Below are 24,253 nucleotides of genomic sequence, written 5' to 3'. Positions count from 1 at the left end.
GATTGGCGCCTGTTTTTGTAAAATTGGGTTGCCAATGAGGCAAAAAAGACAGATTCATCCATAATCCATGTTTCATTCCACATTCCCTATGGTTTCAAAACATCTTGATCACATACAACATTTGGGGAATAAGGGCCTTCCACCTTCTGAGTGATGCAACATTGGCCAGAGATGGACCATATTGATAGGTTTACATCGGCTATAGACAGAACTGTGTTTACCCTTATGCTAAATATGCAGCAACAGAGAGACAAAAAGAAAAAATTCTCAGATTGCTGCACTATAATAGGATCTCCAACTCCCTGTTTTCTGGCACCTTTCAATCCCCCCAGTCTCTCAAAAGTTGGGATACTCAGGTTTGCATCTAAATGCTACTTAGAGTAGATCTATATCCAATATTTTCAGTGCGCCAGCTTTGAGTATGACTGACACTGAATACATGCTTCTGTAGACAATGTGCAATGACTTTTTCAGGATTGCGGTCTGTCCCTTATGTGTTGTCAAAGCATTTTCTGCAAACAATGTATAAAACCCAACTTATGCTGACCTGCATTGGTCCAAGTCATGGTTTTTTAATGTGCTCTGGTGCACGACTGGAGCTCCTATGAACATGGCTCAGGTGTCTTAATAGAGAGGCCAGCTTCCCAACTCAAAGGGCTAAGAAGGCTGAACTGTACCCCTTCCCCACTGGACTGAACAGGGAAATCATTGCAGATGGTGTAGCAACATCTGTGTATCGTTGAAAATATTTGGAGTGGGGGAGCGTGTTTCTTTTAAAAAGGGCCAACATCTGGTCTTAAAGTGAATGAGCCAGTGTGGTGTAGTGGTTAGGAGCAGTAGTCTCGTAATCTGGGGAACCGGGTTCGCGTCTCCGCTCCTCCACATGCAGCTGCTGGGTGACCTTGGGCCAGTCACACTTCTCTTAAGTCTCTCAGCCCCACTCACCTCACAGAGTGTTTGTTGTGGGGGAGGAAGGGAAAGGAGATTGTTAGCCGCTTTGAGACTCCTTAAAGGGAGTGAAAGGCGGGATATCAAATCCAATGTACAATCATGGTTGGTACAACAAAGAAGCTTGAGAGAGTGGTTTCCTTTCAAGGCACACTTGCTAGTTGGTGTAAGAGTATGAAAAACTAAATGTGCGGTTGGATTTCTTTAATGATTCATAAAAAGCTACCGTAGGAACAGAGATATGACATAGAAGGTAACGCTTAAACATACAGCATGGTGTGTAAGTTTTTGTTCAAATCCAACCCAAAATATACAGCTGCGACATTCTCTTGCATAAGAAAGCTCTGCAATTCAAACTTTAAATAAGCAACTTTATTAAAAGAGTCTAAGACACTTACCTTACCCCTAGTTACTGTCAAATTCTATTAAAAGCCACAGTCTGTCAATTTAATATACTTCTTTCTCTTTTTTTGCTGATATTTCCTTTGTTATAAAAAAAATTTGGTGTGAGCTTTGTGGATCATTTACAATTTATTAACAAGATGGACGTCTTGGTACAATTAGAACTTTGCCATTTCCTTACATGCTCACCAAATAATACTCCCCCCCTTAAAAAAAGGATTCATATTCATACATAATGAACACCCTTTATTCCTACAGTTTGCAAACAAGTGTGGTTATTTTGCATGGACCAAAAGAAAGAGGGGGAAAAGAGGGAGTTTTCATTGTTAGTTTTCATTTAAACTGTGTGTGTACCTGTGTATGTATGTATATATACTATATTCAAAACAAATTTTATATATATGTATATATTTATATAACAACTTTCCCCCCACCCCACTAGGTGTGCTCAAGTGTCACTTTAATGAGAGCTAGCTTCCAAAGGCATTGAGAGAACTGGTTATTAATAGGCTGTTGAGGAACTTTTTTTTTAAAAAAAGGGCCACCAATGGGAGATCTTGATAGGTGTTCTCATATGCATGAGTTTGAATGACACTACAGACTCCCCCACCCCTAAAGCTGATGACCGCCTGGTGCCCAACCACTGAATTCTCAAGTGTTTTCATTGTAAATTATCTGAAGGTGGAAATGCTAGATGATGGCATCAGTTTTTTGCCTATAGCAAAGTCAAAGGGCACACCTTCCGATCTCTTATTTATAATTGACACACAGGCTGTGTTCAGTTGTAATGATAAGCCAGCATTTGTGACTTATTGTTGTTTATTGAGATTGAACATTCCTGCACTGCTGAGAGGAAGAAGCAATTCCATACACCTTGGCATCCAATTACTTCTGAACCTGGGATTGTGGATCTCCCTCTCCCCACCAGCCATGATCACTAGCTAACATTTAAGCCATGGTTTGGTGTGAGAAATCAAACCTTCCTGATTTGTTCATCCTGCTTGCTCCAGGGGAGATTGGGCAATGTGTGCCAGTATGTTGCTTGTTCCAAATAAGCAGGGTGGGTGGGTGTGGCCTCTTGCCATGTACAAACATGGAGACTTCATTATCATTGAGATGTTGAACCTGTGTATGGGCAATACTACTTCACATTGGAGGTTTTTTTTTGGGAGGGGGAGGGCGTTTCACATGATGGAATGGTACTCAATGCAGGGAATTTTCTCACATCCAAAAACAATCCATATCAAGGAGGAAAGGCTTTCCCTGTTGTGTTATTATTCTATATGGAAGTATCCTTTTTCTACATTGGAATTTTCCATCATGTGAACCTACCGTCTGAAATGGGACAGTTACAAGAGCTTGGCTACCTCACTAAAGGAGTTCTCAGTGTTGGCACTCAGCCTGTGGAACTCCCTTCCAGCTGAAATTGGGTCATCCCCACTCTACCTATGTTCAGGCACAAATTTAAAACTCATCTGTTTGTTCAGGCCTTTGAGGAGGTGTTAAGGAGATATCATTTGATTCTCTATCAAAATGTCATTGATGTTTTATTATTTGTTTTTTAAACAGGTGTTTTCTTTTAATAATTTTCTACCCCGTGCTCTCTTTGGGAAGGAGGGACAAGATATAAAATAGATTTTTATAAAACCAGAAATATCTAAATAGATGATCCATCAGCAAGAGCTACTTTCTTTTCCCTAGAATACGGTTAAGTGTTACTTTTCCCTCACCTTCCACAGCAAGCTGAAAGAGTAAAATATTCTTGGATGTGATCAGGAAGGATGAATTAACAAAAGATACATTACCTTTTGGAGAATGGTACCAGACTTCTTTTTTTAAGGAACTGCCACCAAAGTGGTCATTTCTCATGGTACCACCACAATTTGTTCTCTTTTGGTCGTGCTTCAGAGTAGACCCACTGTGACCAGTGGAACTCAAGTAACTCAGGTGCATTGATTCAACATGTCTACTCTGAGTATGACTAATATTGGATCTCCCCTTCTATATGCAGCTTACACAGCGAGTTGAGCTATTATTGGTATGTTGATCTGTTACCGAGCCTTTGTGCTGCTCTGCTCCATTGACCGTGAGCCTAAGGCAAATGCCATACAAAAGCTAACCCTATTGTATATCTCTTCTCTCTATATAAATATATATACATATACATACACTCATACATATACAAATACTAACCCACAGACAATTTTTTTTTAAAACAGTTGAATAGCAACAAGTCAACAGAGAGAGAGGGGAGGTGGAGTCCTTCTGTAATTCTGCTCCCAGAAGATCAGATTTATGTGGTGTTTTTATTTTTATTTTGTAACCGTTTGGCGAGCAACAACATCAACCGTCCGTCTTCTTGGGCAAGGAACCCATTGGTAAAGTCAGACCGAGGCAGGAGGTTTTTTGTCAGAAACTTATCGTGCAGCTGGGAGGACAGACAGAGTGAAGTTGCAAAGTGCCACATTTGGCACGACTGAGGCTTAGGAGTGAAGGAATTGTAAGAGTCAAATGTGATCTTCTGACTGGGATGGCATATCCTTTGCTTGCTTGTCACCATGGCAACTCAGTAATGTCAGCTTCAGGTGTCAGCCAGGAGTTCTTACAGACCTAAGCGATGGGCAAATAATGTGTGGTTATTAGCAAGCAGGTGACAATCATATATATATATATATATATATATCCCTTTTAATCTGAAGGTTTTGCTGACTTGATTGCTTGCACATGATTAAGCAAGGCACATTAAATTACCCATGTTCAGAAGCAATTATTTATGACAATTTACAGCTGGAGGATAAAAGTTCAAAATGTTACATTGGTCAATTGCAGCCCTTGAGTAATATATCTTCAGAAATCCAGTCTAGGAAGCTGAGGTGCAAAATGAGAAACAAAGCAGAGGGAGGGGGAGACATTCAGGAAATTGCAAGAGGATCCATAATCCATCAATGGATTTCTGTGTGCTATTAATGTTTACAAGGCATCAAGAACAGAAAGGGAAGGTGCTATTAATTGCCTTTGAGAGAGTGTTCTTGAGCCCAGGTGCTACCACCTAGAAGACCCTACCCCTACCAGCTTTAATTAAAACAGTGGTGGGACATGGAGAAATGTTTTCCAAAACGTTTAACGTCCAATCAGAATAATATAGGAACAAGTGTTCCTTTAATACAGTCATTTAATACTATCATAATACAGTGATACCTTGAGTTACATACGCTTCAGGTTACAGACTCCGCTAACCCAGAAATAGTGCTTCAGGTTAAGAACTTTGCTTCAGGATGAGAACAGAAATGGTGCTCTGGCGGCGTGGCAGCAGCAGGAGGCCCCATTAGCTAAAGTGGTGCTTCAGGTTAAGAACAGTTTCAGGTTAAGAACGGACCTTGGGAATGAATTAAGTACTTAACCTGAGGTACCACTGTACCAGAACTTGGGAACATCCATTGAAACGGAATGTTGGAAGATTCAGGATAGATAAAGGAAAGCATCTCTCCACATATCACATGCTTAAACTATGAAATTCACCCCTGCAGGAGGTCCCCAGCTTTAAAAATGGATTAGACAAATTCCTGGAAGAGGAGGCTGCCAGTGGTTCTAGCCACAATGGAGATGTTCTACCATGAACACCAACTTCTGGGCATCACACGTGGGGAGAGTTCCTGTTGCACTTGGGTCCTGCTTGCAGGCTTCCCTCAGAGGCATCTGTTTTGGTCAGATCCAGCAGGGCTTTTCTTCTTTTATTAAGAATGGTAAGTTCCTAATGTTCTTATATAAACTCACCCTTGAGTACATATTCAAGATCATTTAATATAGAGTTAACACAGCTTTAACTATCTGGGCATACTCATAATCACAGTAATAACTGCATGGATTTGTTTCATATGCTTAATGCATTTTTATGAGTGAAATGGAGATTTTAATCTGTGCTAGTTACTCCGAGAGTGAGCGGTTGAGCCCTCCCGCCTTTTTGGCTCTCGGAGGGGAAGTGATCATAAGACCATTATGTAGTAGGTCCACATTTCAATTTAGCAAGCTGCTATGCTTATGGGGCCACAGCTCTGTGCCTGAGCAAAGGGTTGCAAGGCAGAAAGAGAGATGATACCAATCACAGTGAGCTAGAAAGGGTAATGATCTGATTTGATATAAGGTAGGGTTGGGGGAACCTGCAGCCCTCCAGAAGATGCAGGACTCCATCTCTCACCATCCCTGAATGTTGGCCATGCAGGCTGATGGGAATTGGAGTTCAAGAACACCTGAAGGCTCGAAACCTTCTCATCTCTTATGCAATGCATGTCTATGTTGTTTTGTGGGACATTGTCTCTAAGACCATGACCAAGCACACAACCACTTTGGGAACAAATAGACTGCCAGTAGAAAGAAATTGTATCAGGTAACCCCAAGAAATGGTGGCTAATTTTCCAGATTAATGGAGATTGTGAGAATATACCGTATTTTTCCATGTATAAGACAATATTTTTTCCTTAGAAATAAAAGGCAAAACTTGAGGGTCCTCTTATACATGGATAGTGGGCAGGGGGGATTGGTGGCAGCAGCCAGCAAGAGATTGGCAGAGGCGATTGGGTGTGTGATTGGTTGCTGCAGCAAGGCCTGCTGCTGATTGGCTGCAGCTGCGGCAATTGGGCGGGCGATTTACGGCAGCAGTGAGGTGTGCATGCAATTGGCTATGGTTGCATTGAGTGGGCAGGTGGACTTTTGGAAACAAGTGTGCAGACATTTGGTGGCTGTAGCGAAATAGGGGTCGTCTTATACATGGGGGCGTGTTATACATGGAAAAATACGGTAAGCAGTGTGTATCTTTTAAAAAATACTAGTAATGTTCTACTTACTTTTCTGAAATGTTTTATTATCATTAATTCAAAGATGTTGGGTTGAAGCCAACCAATGATTTCTGCTGATTTAACAAACTCTCCCCTCCCTCACTTCTACCCCCATGTGCCCCACACAACCCTCCACATCTTTTCTGGAGGGCTAGGGAAGTCTCCAGAACAAATTTTGGAGAAGTGTTTGTGGGGAGAAAGGGAGGAGAAGTTCTGTTGCACAAGTGGAAGTCATTCTATTTCTGTCATGACTTGGTTGGCTATAACACAATGTCTTTGTTTAGCTGCCTTCCTCATCAGCTTGCAATGGACCTCTATGCTTAAAGCACAAAGAAACAAAGACTCTGGAAGATTTTTTTTAAAATCCAAATATTGTTAAAACTGTTCTTACCAGCCATACAGAAATGACACTCCCAAAGAGAAGGGGACTTATTAGCATGCAAATAATTTCACAGTTCTGGCCTCCATTTCCACTGCGCATTCCACTGACTGCTAAACATATACTGACTAAGCAAGGCCTCAATGGTTGTTACTTGTTTGCTAGATAGTTATTGCTGTTTGTTTTGAATAATTTGTTTCTGTATCTCTGATACAGGCACATTGGGCGTTGTGTGGAATACTGTAATACTACTAAAAGATTTGTTTGTTAATATCGCTGGTCTGTTACTCAAATCAAATTTTATGCTGAATTTCTCTAGCTCGAGAATTATGTGATTAGGGTTCCATCATTTTTGACCAAGAAACTATGCTATGTTTAACATAACATTTATTCAAGAAAATGGCGATCATCTAAATCAAAGGTCATCTAAGTCCTCCTGGTAACCACCATAACTTCTGCTTCAAGGAAAGCAATAGATCTCGTACTAAACCAAAGCTAGTACCCTGCACCTTTGGGGTGAATGTGATCTCAACCAGAAGGGGTTGAACTACCCTACCTAGTTCACCAGCATTCTTCATTAATGGAAGCTCCATCTAGTAAGTCAGCGGTGGGGAACACATGTTCCTCTGTAAGTTGCTAGACTGCAAGTCCCATAAACTCTGATCATTGGCCATTCCAGCTGGGGTCCAGGGGGGTGGAACAACAGCTGGAGGGCTACAGATTCCTCATCCCTGTAGTAAGGATTAAGTTTTTACTTTGTTAAACTCCATCAATTCCTGAACTAGCTCCAGACATTGGAGTATCAATTCTAGTGCCTCCCTGAACTTGAAATACTGGAACAAAATAAATAGCTTTGTATGTCAGCTGCACACTGGGGCTATCTCAGCCAAAACCTCTGGATGACCTCACCCAAAGGTTTAATGTATTTGTTAACAAGCATAGAAAACAAAACAGAACCTTGTGGTGACCAAAGGTGATGGAGTAGAAGAGCAGTCTCCTAGCACCACCACCTGGATCCAGCCTTCCAGATGGGAACGGAGCCACTGAAGAGTGACAGCTTGTATATCCATTCCAGCCAGATGGCCCAGAAGGATACCATGGCTGATGGTATCAAGTGCTATTGGGTGATGATGAAAATGAATCAACGTGATAGCACTTTCACTGTTCTTTTCACAGCACAGGTCAGGTCATCCTCCAGAGTAACTGAGGCAGTTTCTATTGCAAAACCAGGTCTTAAGACTGGAATGGACTTATATGATCAATTGCATTCAGAAAATGTTAAGAACTGAATGAGGCCAATGGTCGTCTAGTTCAGCAATATGTTCTCACAGTGGCCAACTAGATGCCTTAACGTGAAGTCTAAAGGCAGAACCTGAGCAGAAGAGCACTCTCATCACCTGTGGCTTCCAGCAGCTGGCATTCATAAGCAATACTGCCAATGACTGCGGAGGCACAGCACAGCCATGAAATCAGCCATCCATGAATTTGTTTAATTCTCTTTTAAAGCCATTCAAGTTGGCTCTAGTAATATACAGTCATTTGGTTGATAAGGATAGACGTTCAAGTTTGCTAGCTGATCACTCAGTTTCTTCAGGGGGGAGAAGCACAATTACCCTCTCTCCAGATATTTATTGAATTAATCTTCAGATGATTAAAAACATGCACTTTCAGCATAAGGTTCAATAAAACCTGACTGCTACTGAACAGGGAGATGGGAAGCTGATCAGAATCAAAGTGCTAACAAGACAGTCAACAGTGTTCAGGTTGCTGATTTACCCACATTCCCTCCCTAAAGGAGGATGGGAGGAGGAAATTCATGACTGCTTTTTTTAAGGCCAGAGTGCTTTCTTCTATAGCAGTGATGGAGAACCTCAGGCCAATCTGGCCCTTGGGACTCTCCTTAGGACACGCCCCCTCCCAAACTCTGCCTTACACCCTCTTTGTGTGTCTTTTGGCTAATTGGAATGTGCCCTTCAACTGTGCTAATTTTTCTTTGCCTGGGAAAGGGATGTTTGAATATGTGTAGCAACAAGCCTCCTATGCAAATATAACTGAGAATTCCAGTTGCTGGAAACTGCAGGAGGGGAGAAGGCTCTTGTGCTCATGTCCTGCTTGCAAGTTTCCAACAGGTCTCTGGTTGGCCACTGTGAGAAGAGGATGCGGGACTCAATGGGCCACTTGCCTGATGCAGCAGGCTCTTATTATGTTCTTGTGAAGGAAAAGGCAGCGATTTTGGGGCTAGCCACCTCAGTGGCAAGTCAAGGAGGGAAAGGGTTAGCTGAAGAAAAGGAGAGGCAACATGCTTGGTGATATAGTGATTAATGGGGGAAGGAAGACTGCTTAAACAAGTAGATCTCAGAAGGACTCTGAGGATATGAAAGGCGCTAAACTCCTGTGAGTGAAGAGCTCACTAGGTATTTTCTGACAGCAAGAGAACCCTTAGGACTTTGAAGATCCTTGAGATCCATAGTGGGAGCTCTCACATATATCTAGAGTTGGCAATGTCACCAGTGGCTAATCATGAAAATGCTACTCTGTAGAAACAATATTGCACAATCAGGGAATGCAACTGAAGGTGGGAAGTTGAAAGAAAAGAAAGCACCACGTGGCCTTGGCAGCAAATAAAAAAATCAGCTGGTGTAGCTTTAACTTGGAATGCTGAAAGTCCTCCAACACTGCTGCAGTTTGGAATATCACACACTGAATACTGAATCCCATGGAAGACAAGGAGATAAATTGGGTTAGATAAAAAATTGATAAACTTGAGCAGACTGAAATTGTGATTTTCTGTGGCCTCCCTGCCAGCAGAGCAGCAGCCAAAATTTGTCAAGTAAATTATCTTCTGTGAATTATTGGCTGGTTTTAGCTATAGACTGTTTTAAAACAATTCAGAAAATGACTCGGCAGTCATACGCCTGACATTAATAAACCGCCCAGAAAAGAAACACAGTCTATTACAAACCAGTAATTTAGCTCTGTCAAAACCAGGGAATATTAAACATTTCCCCCCTCTCCTCCTCAAGATACACCACATAAGGCATCAAGGTTTAATCTTCTCAAGTGCTGCTTTCACTTCTGAGGAAAAGCTGATAAAAAAACAACTGGATCACAAAGTAGGAATATTTCCGAATGATCAAGTATTTATGCCTTATGGATACACTTATCTTTCACATTTATTCATTGTCTCTTTTCCTATTTATGTGGATGTGTATGCATAGAATAAATATTTCCTATATGTATTTATTTCTTGTGCGAAATCATCCACAAGTTCCTGGCTTCATCCATTCATTTCAATGGAGTGTAAATATATAGGATCAGCAAGCTTCACGTGGCTGCTAAGAAACTTCTTGTGCAGGGATAGCCAACGCAGTGCCCTCCAGAAGCTATTAGGCTCCAAGTCCCAACAGCCCTAGTCAGAGTGTGACCCATGTGACGATGCCATTTGCAATCTGACACCTGGAGACTGTCAGGTTGGGGGAGGCTGCTTTGCTCCATTAACTATTCCCTCAAATTCTGCTCGCTTGAGACTCAAATAGATTTAAATCATCCAATTAATGAAATGTTTAATGGTTTATGTCTTCTGGATTTGTAGACTGGAGGGGGAAGTGAGACTATATTGCATCTTAGGTCTTCTGGTTCATTGCTGAAATGGGAAAGAGTGGCATCATCATAAGTAGGGGGCAGGTGGATGCAGAGGACTCACCAGGGGGTGAAGTATTAGCAGGAATTGTCACTTCAACTGGAAGGCTTGAGGAAATTAATAGATAGTTAAATACAAGGATATCTTTGAGGTTTATTTGCAATCAGAGTCCTGGCATCTGTGTGATGTGCCATTCCCCAGCACACCTGAGGCCTTTCACACTTAGTTTGACAAATTAATTTCAATGCAGACTCCACAAAACTCATTTAGTCTCTTCACATCGAGTTCAGTCTTTGCCTCCTCACTTTCCGGCAGGGTAATGGAGTGTTTAACTTATCGCTGCCAAAGTCAAACTTTGCAGTTTGCAGACCTGGCTAGACCCCAAGGCAACTCAGAAAAGGGAGAGCACTAAAGGTTGCTTAGACTGACTTCAAAATGACTGAACAATCCTTTGCTCCTATAGCTCATTTCAAAGTAGCATCGTAGTGCTCGTATCTATTCTAAAACGGACAGGAAATGTGGGGCACCAACTTTTGCGTATGGTAGAACTATGTGCAAATGGGCTCTTGAAATCCTCTATTTCTAGGGTCTGGAAGGAACATTTCACCCAATTTCTCTAGGGGGCAAGATAGATTTCTAAAGGTATTCACTATTATCTGTGGCTTGATTTTTTCCATGCTGGCTGGGGCTTGCAGGACTTGTGTTTCCAAAAATCTGAATAGCACCAGGTTGGGGAAGACTCCTGTTCCAAAAGTAGCTAACATGTGACCCATAAGCTGCTGCTGGACCCCATCATCCCTGACTGTTGGCCGTGCCAGCAGAAGCTGATGGGTGTTGGTTTCAACAGGGCTGGCACTTTGCATTTTGCCACTTGAGGCAAAATGCCACCTCGCTGTGACCTGTCACCACCACCAGCGGAGAAGTGGCACTGTTACTGGCATTGATTTCCAGTGAGATCTCACCAAAACCTCATGAAATCTGGCACACTCCATGGGATCTCATGGAAGTCCAGTGAAATCTCCAGAGATGTCACCAGAAAGCAGCACCGACCCCAGCACCTCTTCTCCATCAGAGGTGGTGGGGCAGGCAGGGTGCCCATGAGGTAGTTGCTTCACCCTGCCCCAATGGGCGGACTGGGCCTGATGGTCAATGAGATATGGGGGGGGGCACAGCTTAACTGTCCCATGCACCTGTAATGGCTGTGTGAACTCTGGATACATCCTTTCTGTGGGTGTCCTGATTGCATATAATCCCAGCATGTGAGCTGAAGTTCACAAACTGGGAACTCTTTACAGTCAATGATGAACGACATCCTTCATACAGGAAGTGAGTGGCTCTTTTTAGGGTGTGGCGGAAAGCATGTCTCTGCTCCTAAATCAGCTTGCAATTAATTGCTGTACCCATGAGTAATGTGCAGCATACTGAGTAGAGGAACCACCAATGCAGTTTGAAGCTACTCTTGTACAGCAACTGGTCTATGTTAAAAGTCCAGCGAAGCTTACCATACAAATCTTCTTCCTAGAGAAGTCCTCCAAGCACCAACATAACATTGTCATTGTTTTAATGCCAGTAAAAGATTTTGTTTTTGTTTCTCTGGGAATTTGAAAGTGTTAATAACGTGATATTCCACTGCTAAAATAAGTTGTTTTAAATAATGTTTATGTATTTTTTAACATTTACTTTGGTCATTAATTGCTTTTGGGCTTTTTTTTTTATAGGAATTGATAAACACACTGAACAAGCCTAGATGACCTGCAGAGATCTAGGTTTACCTACCCAGAAATACCAGAGCACATTTTGATCCTGAGGGCCAGTGTGGTGTAGTGGTGAGTATTTTACTTGGACCTGGGAGACCAGGGTTCAAATCCCCACTTGGCCATGAAGCTCCCTGGGTGACCTTGGGCCAGTCACTATCTCTTAGCCCAGGTTGTTATGAGAATAAAATGGGGAGGAGGTGGACTATGCCTTAAGCTCTTTTGGGGGGGGAGGTAGGATATAAATGCAATAAAACAAACAAACAAAAATAGGGTCTGTATCCAATGTTAGATCTACTCAGGGTAGACCCACTGAAATTAATGGACATGACTAAGGGCAGATCCACAACATACATTTAAAGCACACCCAACTCACATTTAAAGCACACGACTTCCCCCTAAGAATACTGGGAACAACAGTTTCTTCCTCACAGAACTTCAGTTCCCAGAATCCTTAGCATTTACATCTCCCAGGATTCTTTGGGGAAAAGTTAGCTTGAAATCTGTGTTTACCTACAAGAGAGCCTTACCCCATATATGCCCATTCAACCATTGCAATCGGCAGAACCGGCACTGCTACAGGTGGCATACAAAATTGTACCTGTTCCGCATTTGTACACACTCTTTTAATATGGCAGCAGCTATACTTTGGAACTTCCTGCCTATTGAGATCAGCCAGGCGCCTTCACTGTACTCTTTTTTTTGGTGCCTGCTAAAGCTCTTCTTTTTTTTAGACAAGCCTACCCAGGTGTTTAGAAAGTTGATGTGAGTTTCCATCTGTTTCTATTGTTATTTAACTCTTCAAAAGACTTCAATTATTACTGTCAATTCTTTTCATTGATAATTTATTTATGACATAAATATGCAGTGGATGTGCTTTAAATGTATGGTGCAGCTCTGGCTTAACTTAAGTCCATTAAGTTTGATGGATCTATTCTGAGTAGAACTCAGTTGTAGAATACTAGCTTTCTCCCTTCACATGGTTGATGCAGCTGGAATCCATCCCATCTACTGCTAGGGGCAGTCATTGCATATGCTGTTTCAAGATTATTTGCCATCCTGCAGTTTTTCAGAGCAGTTAAACTCATTCAGTGCCCCCCAACCCAAATAAAATAAAAACCTCAACCACATATCATTCCACTGACTTCCTGAACATATCCCAAGCTTAGATAATAATTGCTTCATTTAAATGATAATACCAAGATGTTTTGTTCTGGCAAGAGAATCACAGAGGGCTCATAGTCGTACTGAATGGCTCACACATTGTGCTATCTATCCTCCATTCCAGATTGTCAAACGTATGCACGCAGGCACAAAATTTGGCGTGGGAAGCAAAATCCTCACTTGACAGAGGGATTTACCTCCCAGGCAGAAGTGGCTCATAAAGTATAAGCACCAAGAGCGAAGCCAAGCAAGTAAGCAGGTTTTTTTCCTCTCCCTCTTTCTGGATGTGCGAGCAAAAATTAAGCCCATAATTTTGCTACCAGTGATGGGGATATTTCATCTACTCAATACACATTAAGGGTCTCTCATGTTTTCTTTTTCTTTTTTACAGCACCGTAATCTTTGATTATTCTGATAAATATTTGGACTGTGGGAGAACTCGTGGCAGTTCTAAAATGAGCCACCTCCGTGTGTGGAATCGGGGAGAAAGAAAGAAAGAAATGTTTGGCATTGTAGCAAAGTGGTGAAAGGTGGGTAAGAAATCCAAAAGCATAACATAAAATACCGTATTTTTCGCCCTATAGGATGCACGAGCCCATAGGACGCACCTAGATTTTTTTTGGGGGGGGAATAAAGGAAAAAAATGTTATTCCCCCCCCCCCCAGGCGTGGGGCTGGGGCGGGGGAAGCCCGAGCTTCCCCCTCCCCCAGCCCCCAGAACGGGACCCAGAGCGATGCCGAAGCTGCATGCAGCTTTGGCATCGCTCTGGGAGCTTGCGGGGCTGGAGGAGGGGGAAGCCCTCCGCCAGCCTTCTAACCAAGTCGGAGGACAGCGGGAAAGGCGCGCTGCACGTCTCCCGCTGTCCCCTGAGTTTGCAGGGCTGGCGACGGGGAGGAGCAGGCTTCTCCCCCCCCGCCAGCTTTCTAACCAAGTCGGGGGACAGTGGGAAAGGCGCGCTGCGCCTCCCGCTGTCCCCCGAGTTTGTGGGGATGGCAGTGGGGCTCTCCTGAAGCCTGGAGAGCAAGAGGGGTCGGTGCTCACCGACCCCTCTCACTCTCCAGGCTTCAGCGAAAGCCTGCATTCGCCCCATAGGACGCACACACATTTCCCCTTCATTTTTGGAGGGGAAAAAGTGTGTCCTAGAGGGCAAAAAATACGGTAAATCCTTGGGCTGCAATTCTAATGTCACCTACCTGAGAGTAAACACCATTCAATTCAATGGGACTTATTTCTGAGTAGATGTGGTTAGATGGCTCTTTGACCTGATTTCTCTGTTACTTTCTGCAGAGGCTAACAGTGGCATCCAATGACTAACTTAAGTCCATTAATTTCAAAGGGTCTATTCTGAGTAGAATTTAGTTGGATATACAGTGGTACCTTGGGTTAAGTACTTAATTTGTTCTGGAGGTCCGTTCTTAACCTGAAACTGTTCTTAACCTGAAGCACCACTTTAGCTAATGGGGCCTCCCGCTGCTGCCGCACCGCCAGAGCATGATTTCTGTTCTCATCCTGAAGCAAAGTTCTTAACCCGAGGTACTATTTCTGGGTTAGCGGAGTCTGTAACCTGAAGCGTATGTAACCTGAGGTACCACTGTGATCCTAAGTTGTTAAACCTGTGGAAATACTGCAGAAAGCTGCTTTCATCTGTGGCCATTATTGTTGTATCAGGTTGACCAGAGATTAACTGACATCAAACTGTGTTCATGTGAACACACAACATTTCAAGGAAGGGGTGGGTCAGGGGTGCACACACAAGACCTGCCCCCAGTTCCTGTACACCCATGCCCCCATGCATGCAGCCCTTATCCTATGTTGTTAACAGAAGGCCTGCAGTAGTTGTTGTACTTATGTTCAATTGTACAAGAGTAGAAATCTCCGTATGACCAGCAGAGTCCCCCACTGAGCAGAGAGTTCTGCTCACATTCAAGCAGATCAGGGGTGAGAAGGCATGGCTTTTCAACTTCAATGGATTTTTAGGGGACTGATTTGCAAATCCAGAGACTGTCCCCAGGAAATGGGGACCTATGGTAACCTTAGTCTAAATCTGTGGTTAATTGCTTTACTTGGATTTTGAATAATTGTGAAATAAATTGTTACTATTTTGACTTTGTCGGTGTTCTTATCTTCCCTAGTGGGTTGTGCAAACTGCTATTCTGACTGATACTTTTTATAGGGTAGGGTGAGAGGTGGGCACTTGGAACAGAGAGGGTCATAGCCCGAAAAAAAATTATGTAAGTCTAGGAATGGGGGTGGGGAGAGAAATCTGATGCCTTCTGGTTGTTGTGGGACTCAATAACTCTCATTATTCTCAAGACTTGCTCATGCTGGTTAGGGCTGATAGGAGTTCAGGGCCACAGGCTCCCCACCGCTGCTTTATATACACTGTAGTCTAAAACTGTTATTTTTCTGTTGACAATCTGCTTTATGACTTCTCTGAATGAGCATCATTTGTTTCCCTGTTGCTTGACTTAGAGCCAAGTCGGCATCTCTGAAATTAAGAGCTGTCATCCATCAGAGGCAGGCCTAGAGTCAACACACAGCAGCCTTTGAGGCCACTGCATCCTAGCAAGGCTCCTCAGCACTGCTGCCTCTGCTGAGCATAAGGCAGCTAGAAGCTAACTTCCCACAGAGTGACACTGTGGCAGGTGTAGGATGTGAAACACATAGCAGTCAAGTACAACATGCTTTGTACCAGCCAGGAGAAAACTTCCTGTTTCCTCCTGAGCTGGGACAAACTTCATTTGCATGTGACTAGATGTGGGCATGGCCTAATCTGGGCAAGAGGAGCATACCTCCTTCTTTTGCTCCTCTTCTCCATTTTGTTTTTCTACATGTGAGCAAAAGTGACTACTTCTTCACAGTCACTTGGGACTAACTCCCTTATGGGATAGTTCCACGAGTGTGTGTGTGTGTGTGTGTGTAGCGAGAGAGAGAGAGAGAGAGTAACCTAAGTCTGCCTTTAGGGATCCAGTTGTGAACTGATGATACTGCGAGTAAACTACTTTTATAGTGACTTTAATAAGATTGTCATGTCTACTCTTTTTAAGAGGGATAAGAAGGGATCTTAACAGGAATATAGTGAGGCTCAGATGAGCCTGCAACAAGCTAACTGCTGTGCAAATTTAAAAAGGGGGAATGTTTGGAACTCTGCTAAGATATAGAACTTGCTAACACAAGTTAGGAAGGATATCATCAAATAACATATCCTCTCCTGCCTTTCTAAACATCCCCACAACAGGTGCCCTGCAGTATTCTGGGAAAATGGCAGCCCATGGCTAGCTGCTACTTCAGCTAGATAGGATCATGACTGGATGACGAGGGTGGGGCGGGGTGGGATACTGATGAAAGAGGTCCCACTCTGAATGAACTTCCCCCTGCTTCTTCATCCCCATCAGTGGCATGAACACATCAATCAACAGAACCAGGTTGAGTGTGAACTAACTCTAGTGTTAGACATTTTCGGGAAACTTACAATATAAACTGAAGAGTGAAATGAAGAAGAGGACCATGCTGAGGTGAAGGGTCGAAGATGCGCTGCAGTCCATTTTGTATTTTGTGCAGGAACACACTTGGATTTTCAGTTCTGTATTGTTAATTAGAGGCGGTTTCCCTGAGTCGGTCACCAAGATGGGGATGTTGTAGTTCGCCTTCTTCAAGTTTTGTGGCAGAATGAGCTGGGCATGGGTGTCTGAAATGAAAAAGGAAACAACAATTAGGGGACAGTAAAAAAGGCTTCGACGTCTTGTAAAGATATCTTTCTCTGCCCAGGTTCTTCCTGATTTAAAAGATTATTGAATTCCTACCACAATCTGCATTTATAGCATTTTTTTACTGCTTTTTATAAATGTTGTAACTGTTTTATACTGCCTTATTGTTTCTATGAATGTTGCATATACCGTTTTGATCTTTTAAAGCCTTAAGAAGTTTAGAAATTCTTTCAAATAGATAGACAAATTCCTAAGAGAAATCCACAAATATCAAATTCCTGAAGCATTACCTCCATCACCCATTCTTATGTAAAGAAAGGAGGAAAAATAAGTTGTAGCAAAGGCAGTTCCTGAACTACTGCAAAGAATGTAACTCAAAACATAAATAAAATTCTGAACATAATTTAAATTGCGAATAAAACTCAGTTCCAGAGACTAATCGGCACAGCAAAAATCACACAAGTATTACTCTCTATGAAACAGTAGAAAGATAACAGATGCTGCTATTATTATTAATGTTACTACAGCAAATATAAACAGCTAGGATTCCACCAAGCAGCGTAAAGAGATGGCAGAATTACATCATTAATTTTCTTATTCACACGCATTGCAAAATCAAACCATTCTGATCCAAAATTATTCCTCTTTTGACTCCACTTAACCAGTGTGATTTTATGTATAAACATTTCAACTAAAGCCATATCCCAACCCTTTTTGTATTAATGTTTTTTCATAGCTCCTTCCAAAAATGGGTAACCATTAATTCTGCTTCCATGATGACCTAACGTATCAACACTTCTCAAGTTTGTATTGCTATCTGAGAAAATGTTTAACAAAGCTAAACAAATCTGGCTCTGTATGCTAATAGATCTCAAACCATTACTAAAGCTCAGTGAAGGCCAGAATGTGTCTATTTGCAATCATAATTGAGCAGGTAGAAAGGCATCTGCTGAGGAATGGCTTCAGCAGGAGAAAACATAAGACAGGGAAACACTTCTCCCCACACCTGCAATTTCATGAGAATAGAAACCCACCAGGTGTGCTAGTCATTGCATTGCACGGGATAGCTATAATACACTGAGCTGATTCAGACTCCCTGAGTGTTCATTTTCTACTAAGGAAGTGGCAAAATTTCCCACACACTGTAACAGAAGGTAATTCAATGCACTTCAGAGGCGCAGCAAAACTTAAGGGCTCCCTCAGCAGAAATCTGTCAGCCTCTTGACTTCCTGTATGTCACCAAATTTTTGGACAGCTTTTATAACAGTCTGAGTCAACCTCAGAGCCTATCAGGGAAACTTTGGCCAGGATTTGTGTATTGTGGCCAAAGGCGGTGCTTTCAACAATAGCATCAGAAAATTCTTACTGCTTGGCCATTTCCTACAACCAAGATTTAGTTGGACTGTCTTCAGGCTGTATTTCAGCACATTGGTCCCACTTTCAAATGAGCTTCAGGTGCTTTGTTGCTTTTCAAACAAAACAGAGGCACTTGAATGAAGCGGGAAGCTGCACATCTGCCACACCATACAAATAACACAAACTGCTCCCCACAAAATCCTGGGAAATGTAGATTTAATGGTGCTGGGAAATGTAGCTCTGGGGAAAATGGTATGCTTCAACCATGCAAAAATTGTGCTTTACATATATGGTGTGTATGTGTGATCAAAGTTTTTTTGTGAGGCGGAGGCAGACTTGGAAGCAAAACACAAATCCCAGAAGGAAGAAGAGGAAAATCTGAAGAAAATGCTTAGTAACAAAGTTTAATGCTGTTTGGTACTACTGGTATTGCTAGCTAGGGATGATGGGGGAGGTAGTCCAAAAACAGCTGGAGACCCAAGTTTGGGAAACTTGGTATAATATATTGAATTGGAATCTCAGACATAAGTACTGAGAAATTTTTAAGGATGACTAGTTTTATATATAACAGTTGATTACAGATAAGAAAGTAGCCTTAGATATAATGGAAATATCAGACAGAATGGTTGAGAAATTTAACAAGGATCCATTTTGTGGATAACAGTTGGGGATGGATAAAAGGTGTGGGGAGGAGAGAGAACTTAAAAGATTGAATAATGGAAGGGTTACTATTTCTAATATACTTACTGTTGATTCTTGTGATTTTCCATACTTTATCTTGTCCAGACTGCTTGCTCAACTCAAATTTAAATGGTTCGGCATTAGGATGAATATCCTTGTCTAAGGCTCCAAAGATGACCTTCACATCTTTCGCATCTTCACAGACAGATGAAACCGCTTGATAAAGAGAGGGGGCGTTGTCGTTAACATCTTCCAAAGTAATCTGCAGTGTCCCTGTCCCTGTTGCAGGAGGGCTACCTATGGAAAAAGTAGCAGAGTTTTGTGAATTGGACATTTATGTACACTGTACAGTGGTACCTTGGTTTACAAACATAATCTGTTCCGGAAGTCCGTTCTTAAACCAAAGCGTTCTTAAATGAAGGCGTGCTTTCCCATAGCAGCGGGGGACTCAATTTACAAATGGAACATACTCAACAGGAAGCGGAACATGTTCTTATTCCAAGGCAAAGTTCACAAACCAAAACACCTACTTCCAGGTCTGCAGCATTCTTAATCCAAGTTATTCATAAACTCAGCTGTTCTTAAACCAAGCCACCACTGTATTGCATGATCAAGACATCCATCAGCCAATGCTATACATTTTAAATGCTGTGTTTCCTTCTGGTGAGCATTGGCCCGTCTATATGCAGGCACTATTTTTATCCCCACTGCATTGTACCATTGACAACTATAATCATCATCATCATCATCATCATCATCATCCATCAATAAATCAGTAAATATAAGAGAAATAAAAAAGCCATATTGTGGGTACACAGAGCACTAATAGTGCAATCTTACGCATGTTTGCTCAAACTGTGAAGTCAATGGGGTTTAATCACAGGTAAGCATGCAGTTAAGGGCAATTTCAAACTAAAAGTAATTGCATAAATCCTGGAACTGACCTTAGATTAGTCTTACTGGGAGGCTCCAATGACTGGGTTTATGGTTAGGTACCTTGCCAACAGCTTTTTGAAAACCAAAGTACACTGTGTCACCTGGATCATCTCTAACTATATGCTTGTTGACATTCTCAAAGAATGCTGATAGCTTAGTGAGGCAGGACTTGCCCTTGCAGAAGCCATGCTGACTCAGCTTCAACAAGGCTTATTCTTCTATACGCTTGGTTATTTTATCGTTAACAATATTTCCCACCAGTTTTCCAGGGACAGACATTTCTGGGACAGAAATGCCCTTGCTGCTGACATCTTGCTCTCTCCCAGTCTTTTTCTCCACTCTCCCTCCCAGGGAACCTGCATCAGACACATCAACAGGTGCCTTAAAAAAATTGCTGGTGATAGTACATTCCTGTTTTCTCCAGTGTGAGCCTATCCACCCCACCCAGCTCTTTATAGCTGTTGACATCCACCTACACCCACAGCAAGATTTTTTCTTCTCAGGTTTGTTTAGAGAGATAAGAACAGCAGCAAAACAGTGGAGAATGAGCTCCTTCTATTAAAGTGTGTGTGTGTGTGTGTGTGTGTGTGTGTGTGTGGAGAGAGAGAAGGGGGGGGAGAGAGAGAGAGAGAGAGAGAGAGAGAGAGAGAGAGAGAGAGAGAACAGGTTTCATGCAACTGACAGCCAATGCACTTTACACCTATGCTGGAAGTAACCAGACACAGAGGTTGGGAGGGTAGTTTATACACCATGCGGTCAGTGCAATCTGTCACTCAGTGTCTGAAACAGATCCCCTGGAGGTACTGTGAGAACCATATAGACACTTGTCTTCTGGGAGCAGAAGTAAGACCAGCACCTCATTCTACTTAGGCCAACAAAGGGCTGACAGGTGTTAATAACTTTCCATCAGTTTCCAAAGTTGATCCAAGGGCCTTATATAAAGGTGAAAAGTGTGATTTCTCATTACTAGTCACTTTTGCCACATGCACACTCTTTTGAAACAACTGCTTTCAAAAGTAAACACATGCACTTGCATGTATCTTCTATGTGCTCTTGGAATATTTCCTCCACTTCAATAAAAATAATAGAAATTGCAAAGCATTCACACAGTATTGGGGGTGGGGAGCAAGTGCAACGGGCTGTTGATTCCTTTGTGCAACAGACTGGAAGTGTAGGTGGGGAGGGCAAGCACAGGCAGTCCTTTCAGTTTCATCTTATAACTGTCTCCATGCAGTCCATGGTTCACATAATTCTTTTTCTATGTGATACATAGGTACATATGTGAATGGAGAATGAAATGACTTCTCTGTGCCACCACCAAGACAAAACATTCTCAAACAGTAAGGGATCCTCACATCTCTCAGCTACAAATGATCATATAAATCCAGAAGGCACAGACACAGTTCTGGGGTACTATTAGTGCACTGTTAGTGCATTGAATCCATCAAACATGCTGCTTGGTTGCTCTGGTGTGGTGTAGTGGTTAACAGCGATAGACTCGTAATCTGGGGAATCGGGTTCACGTCTCTGCTTCTCCACATGCAGCTGCTGGGTGACCTTGGGCTAGTCACACTTCTCTGAAGTCTCTCAGCTCAGCCCCACTCACCTCACAGAGTGTTTGTTGTGGGGGAGGAAGGGAAAGGAGAATGTTAGCCGCTTTGAGACTTCTTCGGGTAGTGATAAAGCGGATATCAGATTCAAACTCTTCTTCTTCTCTGAAACAGTGGTTACTGTTGTCCTTTGGATTAAAGTACAGAGACCAACAGTAGTTTGATCCAGAGCTAATAGTGGACAGAGCCACCTGCTGATTGGTTGTAAGTATGAAGGCAGGCAGGTGGGGGCTGGATGAGGGGGCTGGATGAGAACAACACAATGTCTGCCACATCTGAATGCCCCCTAAGTCACAAAGTCCCAAGAACCCTGCTGGAGAAACAGACATGCCTACGAAATAGCTCCTGACAAGTTTGTCAGGAAAGGGGGAAAATAATGCTTTCTTTCTTTAGATCTCAAGAAATCACTAACTGTAATAAAATATTAGTTGTTAGGATGATAAATTATCCCAAGGATGGCACCTCATCTGTTACAGATACATACATGCATAACAAAGGCAGAATTGTCAGAATTCAAGACTCTCTCTTTCTCTCTCATCACAAGGAGTAAAGGGTTGAATTCCTTTTAATGAAAAAGAAATTATTTCTCCCCCTTAGTGATGGACTAATTGAATTTTCAAAAAGGCTCCTATACACCCCCCTTTTTTGTTCTTGATATATTATTAAGCCACGTCAGAGGAGAATGGATGAAAAAACAGGCATTTGAATATTTGAAATATGATCATAAAAGACAGTCTTTCATGCACTTAATTAAAACACTATCTTTAATTCAGTGTATATTATTTCCACTGGGCTGATACTATTTTCTGCTATGCCCTCTTTTTTATCTTATATTAACTAATGTTGTATTCTTTTTTAAAATTTAGAACCCAATAGCATTACAAATCTGGCCCTGTTTCTCCGTCTGCAGATACCATTTTCATTTGCTCTATCTTGTTTACATGTCATCTTCACCCCCTAAATGTTTTAAGGATCCCTCAGCTAATATGTACAATACAAGGAGCAGAAAATTGCCTCTTGTGTGCTCTGGTGACTTATCATCCATGTGTATTATTTATAACCAATTACATGAAATACACCAGAATTCCAAAAGGAAAACAAGCAAATGTCAAGGTCATAAACTGTAACTGGTTAGCAACTTTGCAGCAAGAAATACATCAAAAGACAAGCTAGAGATAAATAGACATATCCAGGGCTGAATTAACCACTAAGTTAACTATACTATAGTCTCATTATTCGTTCTATTGCAGTTATAAAAGTGTATTTAGGAATTACCTAAATAGCTTTTCCATAGCTATTCCGCCTGGCCTTCAATTTGAATTAGCCTGATCTTCTATTCCCTTTCCCTTTTCTTTTCTATGAAGAAACCCTTCTGGGACCCCACATTTAACTCTTCCCTGGTCTCCTTGCTGTCCCTAGTAGGAACAACTTGGCCAGTTAGCCCTGGTGATCATTTGATGTTTATGGATTGGGGTTTCCTCCCCAAAAAATGACCCCTGAATTTTTGAATTTTATTGACAAGATCTTTTTAATGCAAACTGATACAGAAATGCACTTTAGATTGCAAAAACAAGCAATTACTCAGAAGTAAGTCATACTGAGTTCAATGACACTTGCTTCCAACTAAGTGTGTACAGGATTGCAGCCTAAGCTGTTTGCATTTAGGTCCTCTGAAATCAATATTTACACTGATTAACTTAAGTCCCATTGATTTCAGTGGTACTTGGAGTGCAGTTAAGTTAGTCCGACTCCAGCCCATTTTATTTTTATATGGTGACAGAATCTTAAAAAAAATGCTTCCTTCCTGCTTTTCCCATGTGAAAGGGAACACCTCTTTTAAGATGTCATCTGCAGTATTTTAAGTACTCAAATTAAAAAATAAATTGTTATTTAATCAGCTCCTTGAATTATTGGGGTCACCTTTTTAATTAATCAAAAAGTTTCTTAGCACTTAAATGCTGCACTCCACCACCACCAATATGTGTGTGTGTTTTGTACAATGCTACAATGTTGCTGGATGCTATAAATGCTCCACGTAAATAATAAACACATTTCCAGTCATTTATACCCCACTTTCAATGGGGGGGGGGAATCTAGCAAAAGTTAGCAGGATGTAAAGTAAAGTAAATTTTTGACACCAACAACCAGAAAATATAACACTGCAATAAAATAGCAGCCTCCCTGAGTGTTTTTGCCTGCCTGGAATGTGCCGCTGAACTCTTAACAATGCGTCTTGCTTGCTTGGATACAGGATAGAAAGGGGTGTGAGAGTGTATGTAGAAACTAGCCTACCATACAAAGCTAAAGTGTCACATCCGTTCCTTTGCCCACTTTTGCCTCTTGCTCCACCCACCACTGGTCTCTGGCCCTCAGAAAGTCAAATGTGGCTCACCAACTTGGAGAATGACCAGAGATGCTTCTACAGATGATCTCGGGGTCCTTATCCTAGACAGCTATTTTGAGCAATTCCGCTCAACACAGTAGCAAACTAGCTTAACACTAGGTCTATTTACATGTTAAACTGAACACAGGTACAAGTTGTCTTGACACAGGTACAAGTGTTCGTGTGAAAGGATGCGCACTTGCCGATTTGTACGGTTCACCTGCGGTGCGCTGGTACAGTTGCTTTACGTTCATTGGAAGTCATATGAATAAGTGTACAAGCGTACAGCTCACAGACCGTATACTCATTGAATGGAATGTGTGACACACACATGTACCCCCAGTGTGAAATGGTGTGTAGTGATTGATTTCTCCAGCTTATCTACTGTACACACTGAATGTTGCATTTGAATTGCTGTATGAGCGTACAGCTCAACTATTTAGGCTCATTCACATATTATG

General features: G+C 42.0%; 1 protein-coding gene across 1 annotated transcript in view; it reads right to left on the bottom strand.

The window, feature by feature from the left end:
* Positions 1–2,616: 2,616 nt before the first annotated feature.
* The window catches only part of CDH13 (cadherin 13), a 589,050-nt gene continuing 567,413 nt past the window's right edge, over positions 2,617–24,253 (bottom strand). Inside the window, exons 12-14 of the mRNA XM_053400135.1 lie at positions 18,930–19,160; positions 16,592–16,807; positions 2,617–3,960 (exon numbers count right to left, since the gene is read on the bottom strand). Coding sequence (XP_053256110.1) covers positions 3,953–3,960; positions 16,592–16,807; positions 18,930–19,160 — 455 coding nt within the window. The 3' untranslated portion in view covers positions 2,617–3,952. The remainder of the gene's footprint in view (positions 3,961–16,591; positions 16,808–18,929; positions 19,161–24,253) is intronic.

This window comes from Podarcis raffonei, chromosome 8 (genome assembly GCF_027172205.1).
Source record: "Podarcis raffonei isolate rPodRaf1 chromosome 8, rPodRaf1.pri, whole genome shotgun sequence".
Lineage (NCBI taxonomy): Eukaryota > Metazoa > Chordata > Lepidosauria > Squamata > Lacertidae > Podarcis > Podarcis raffonei.
The sequence above is the reverse complement of the archived record's forward strand: the minus strand, read 5'-3'. Positions and strand labels throughout refer to the sequence as shown.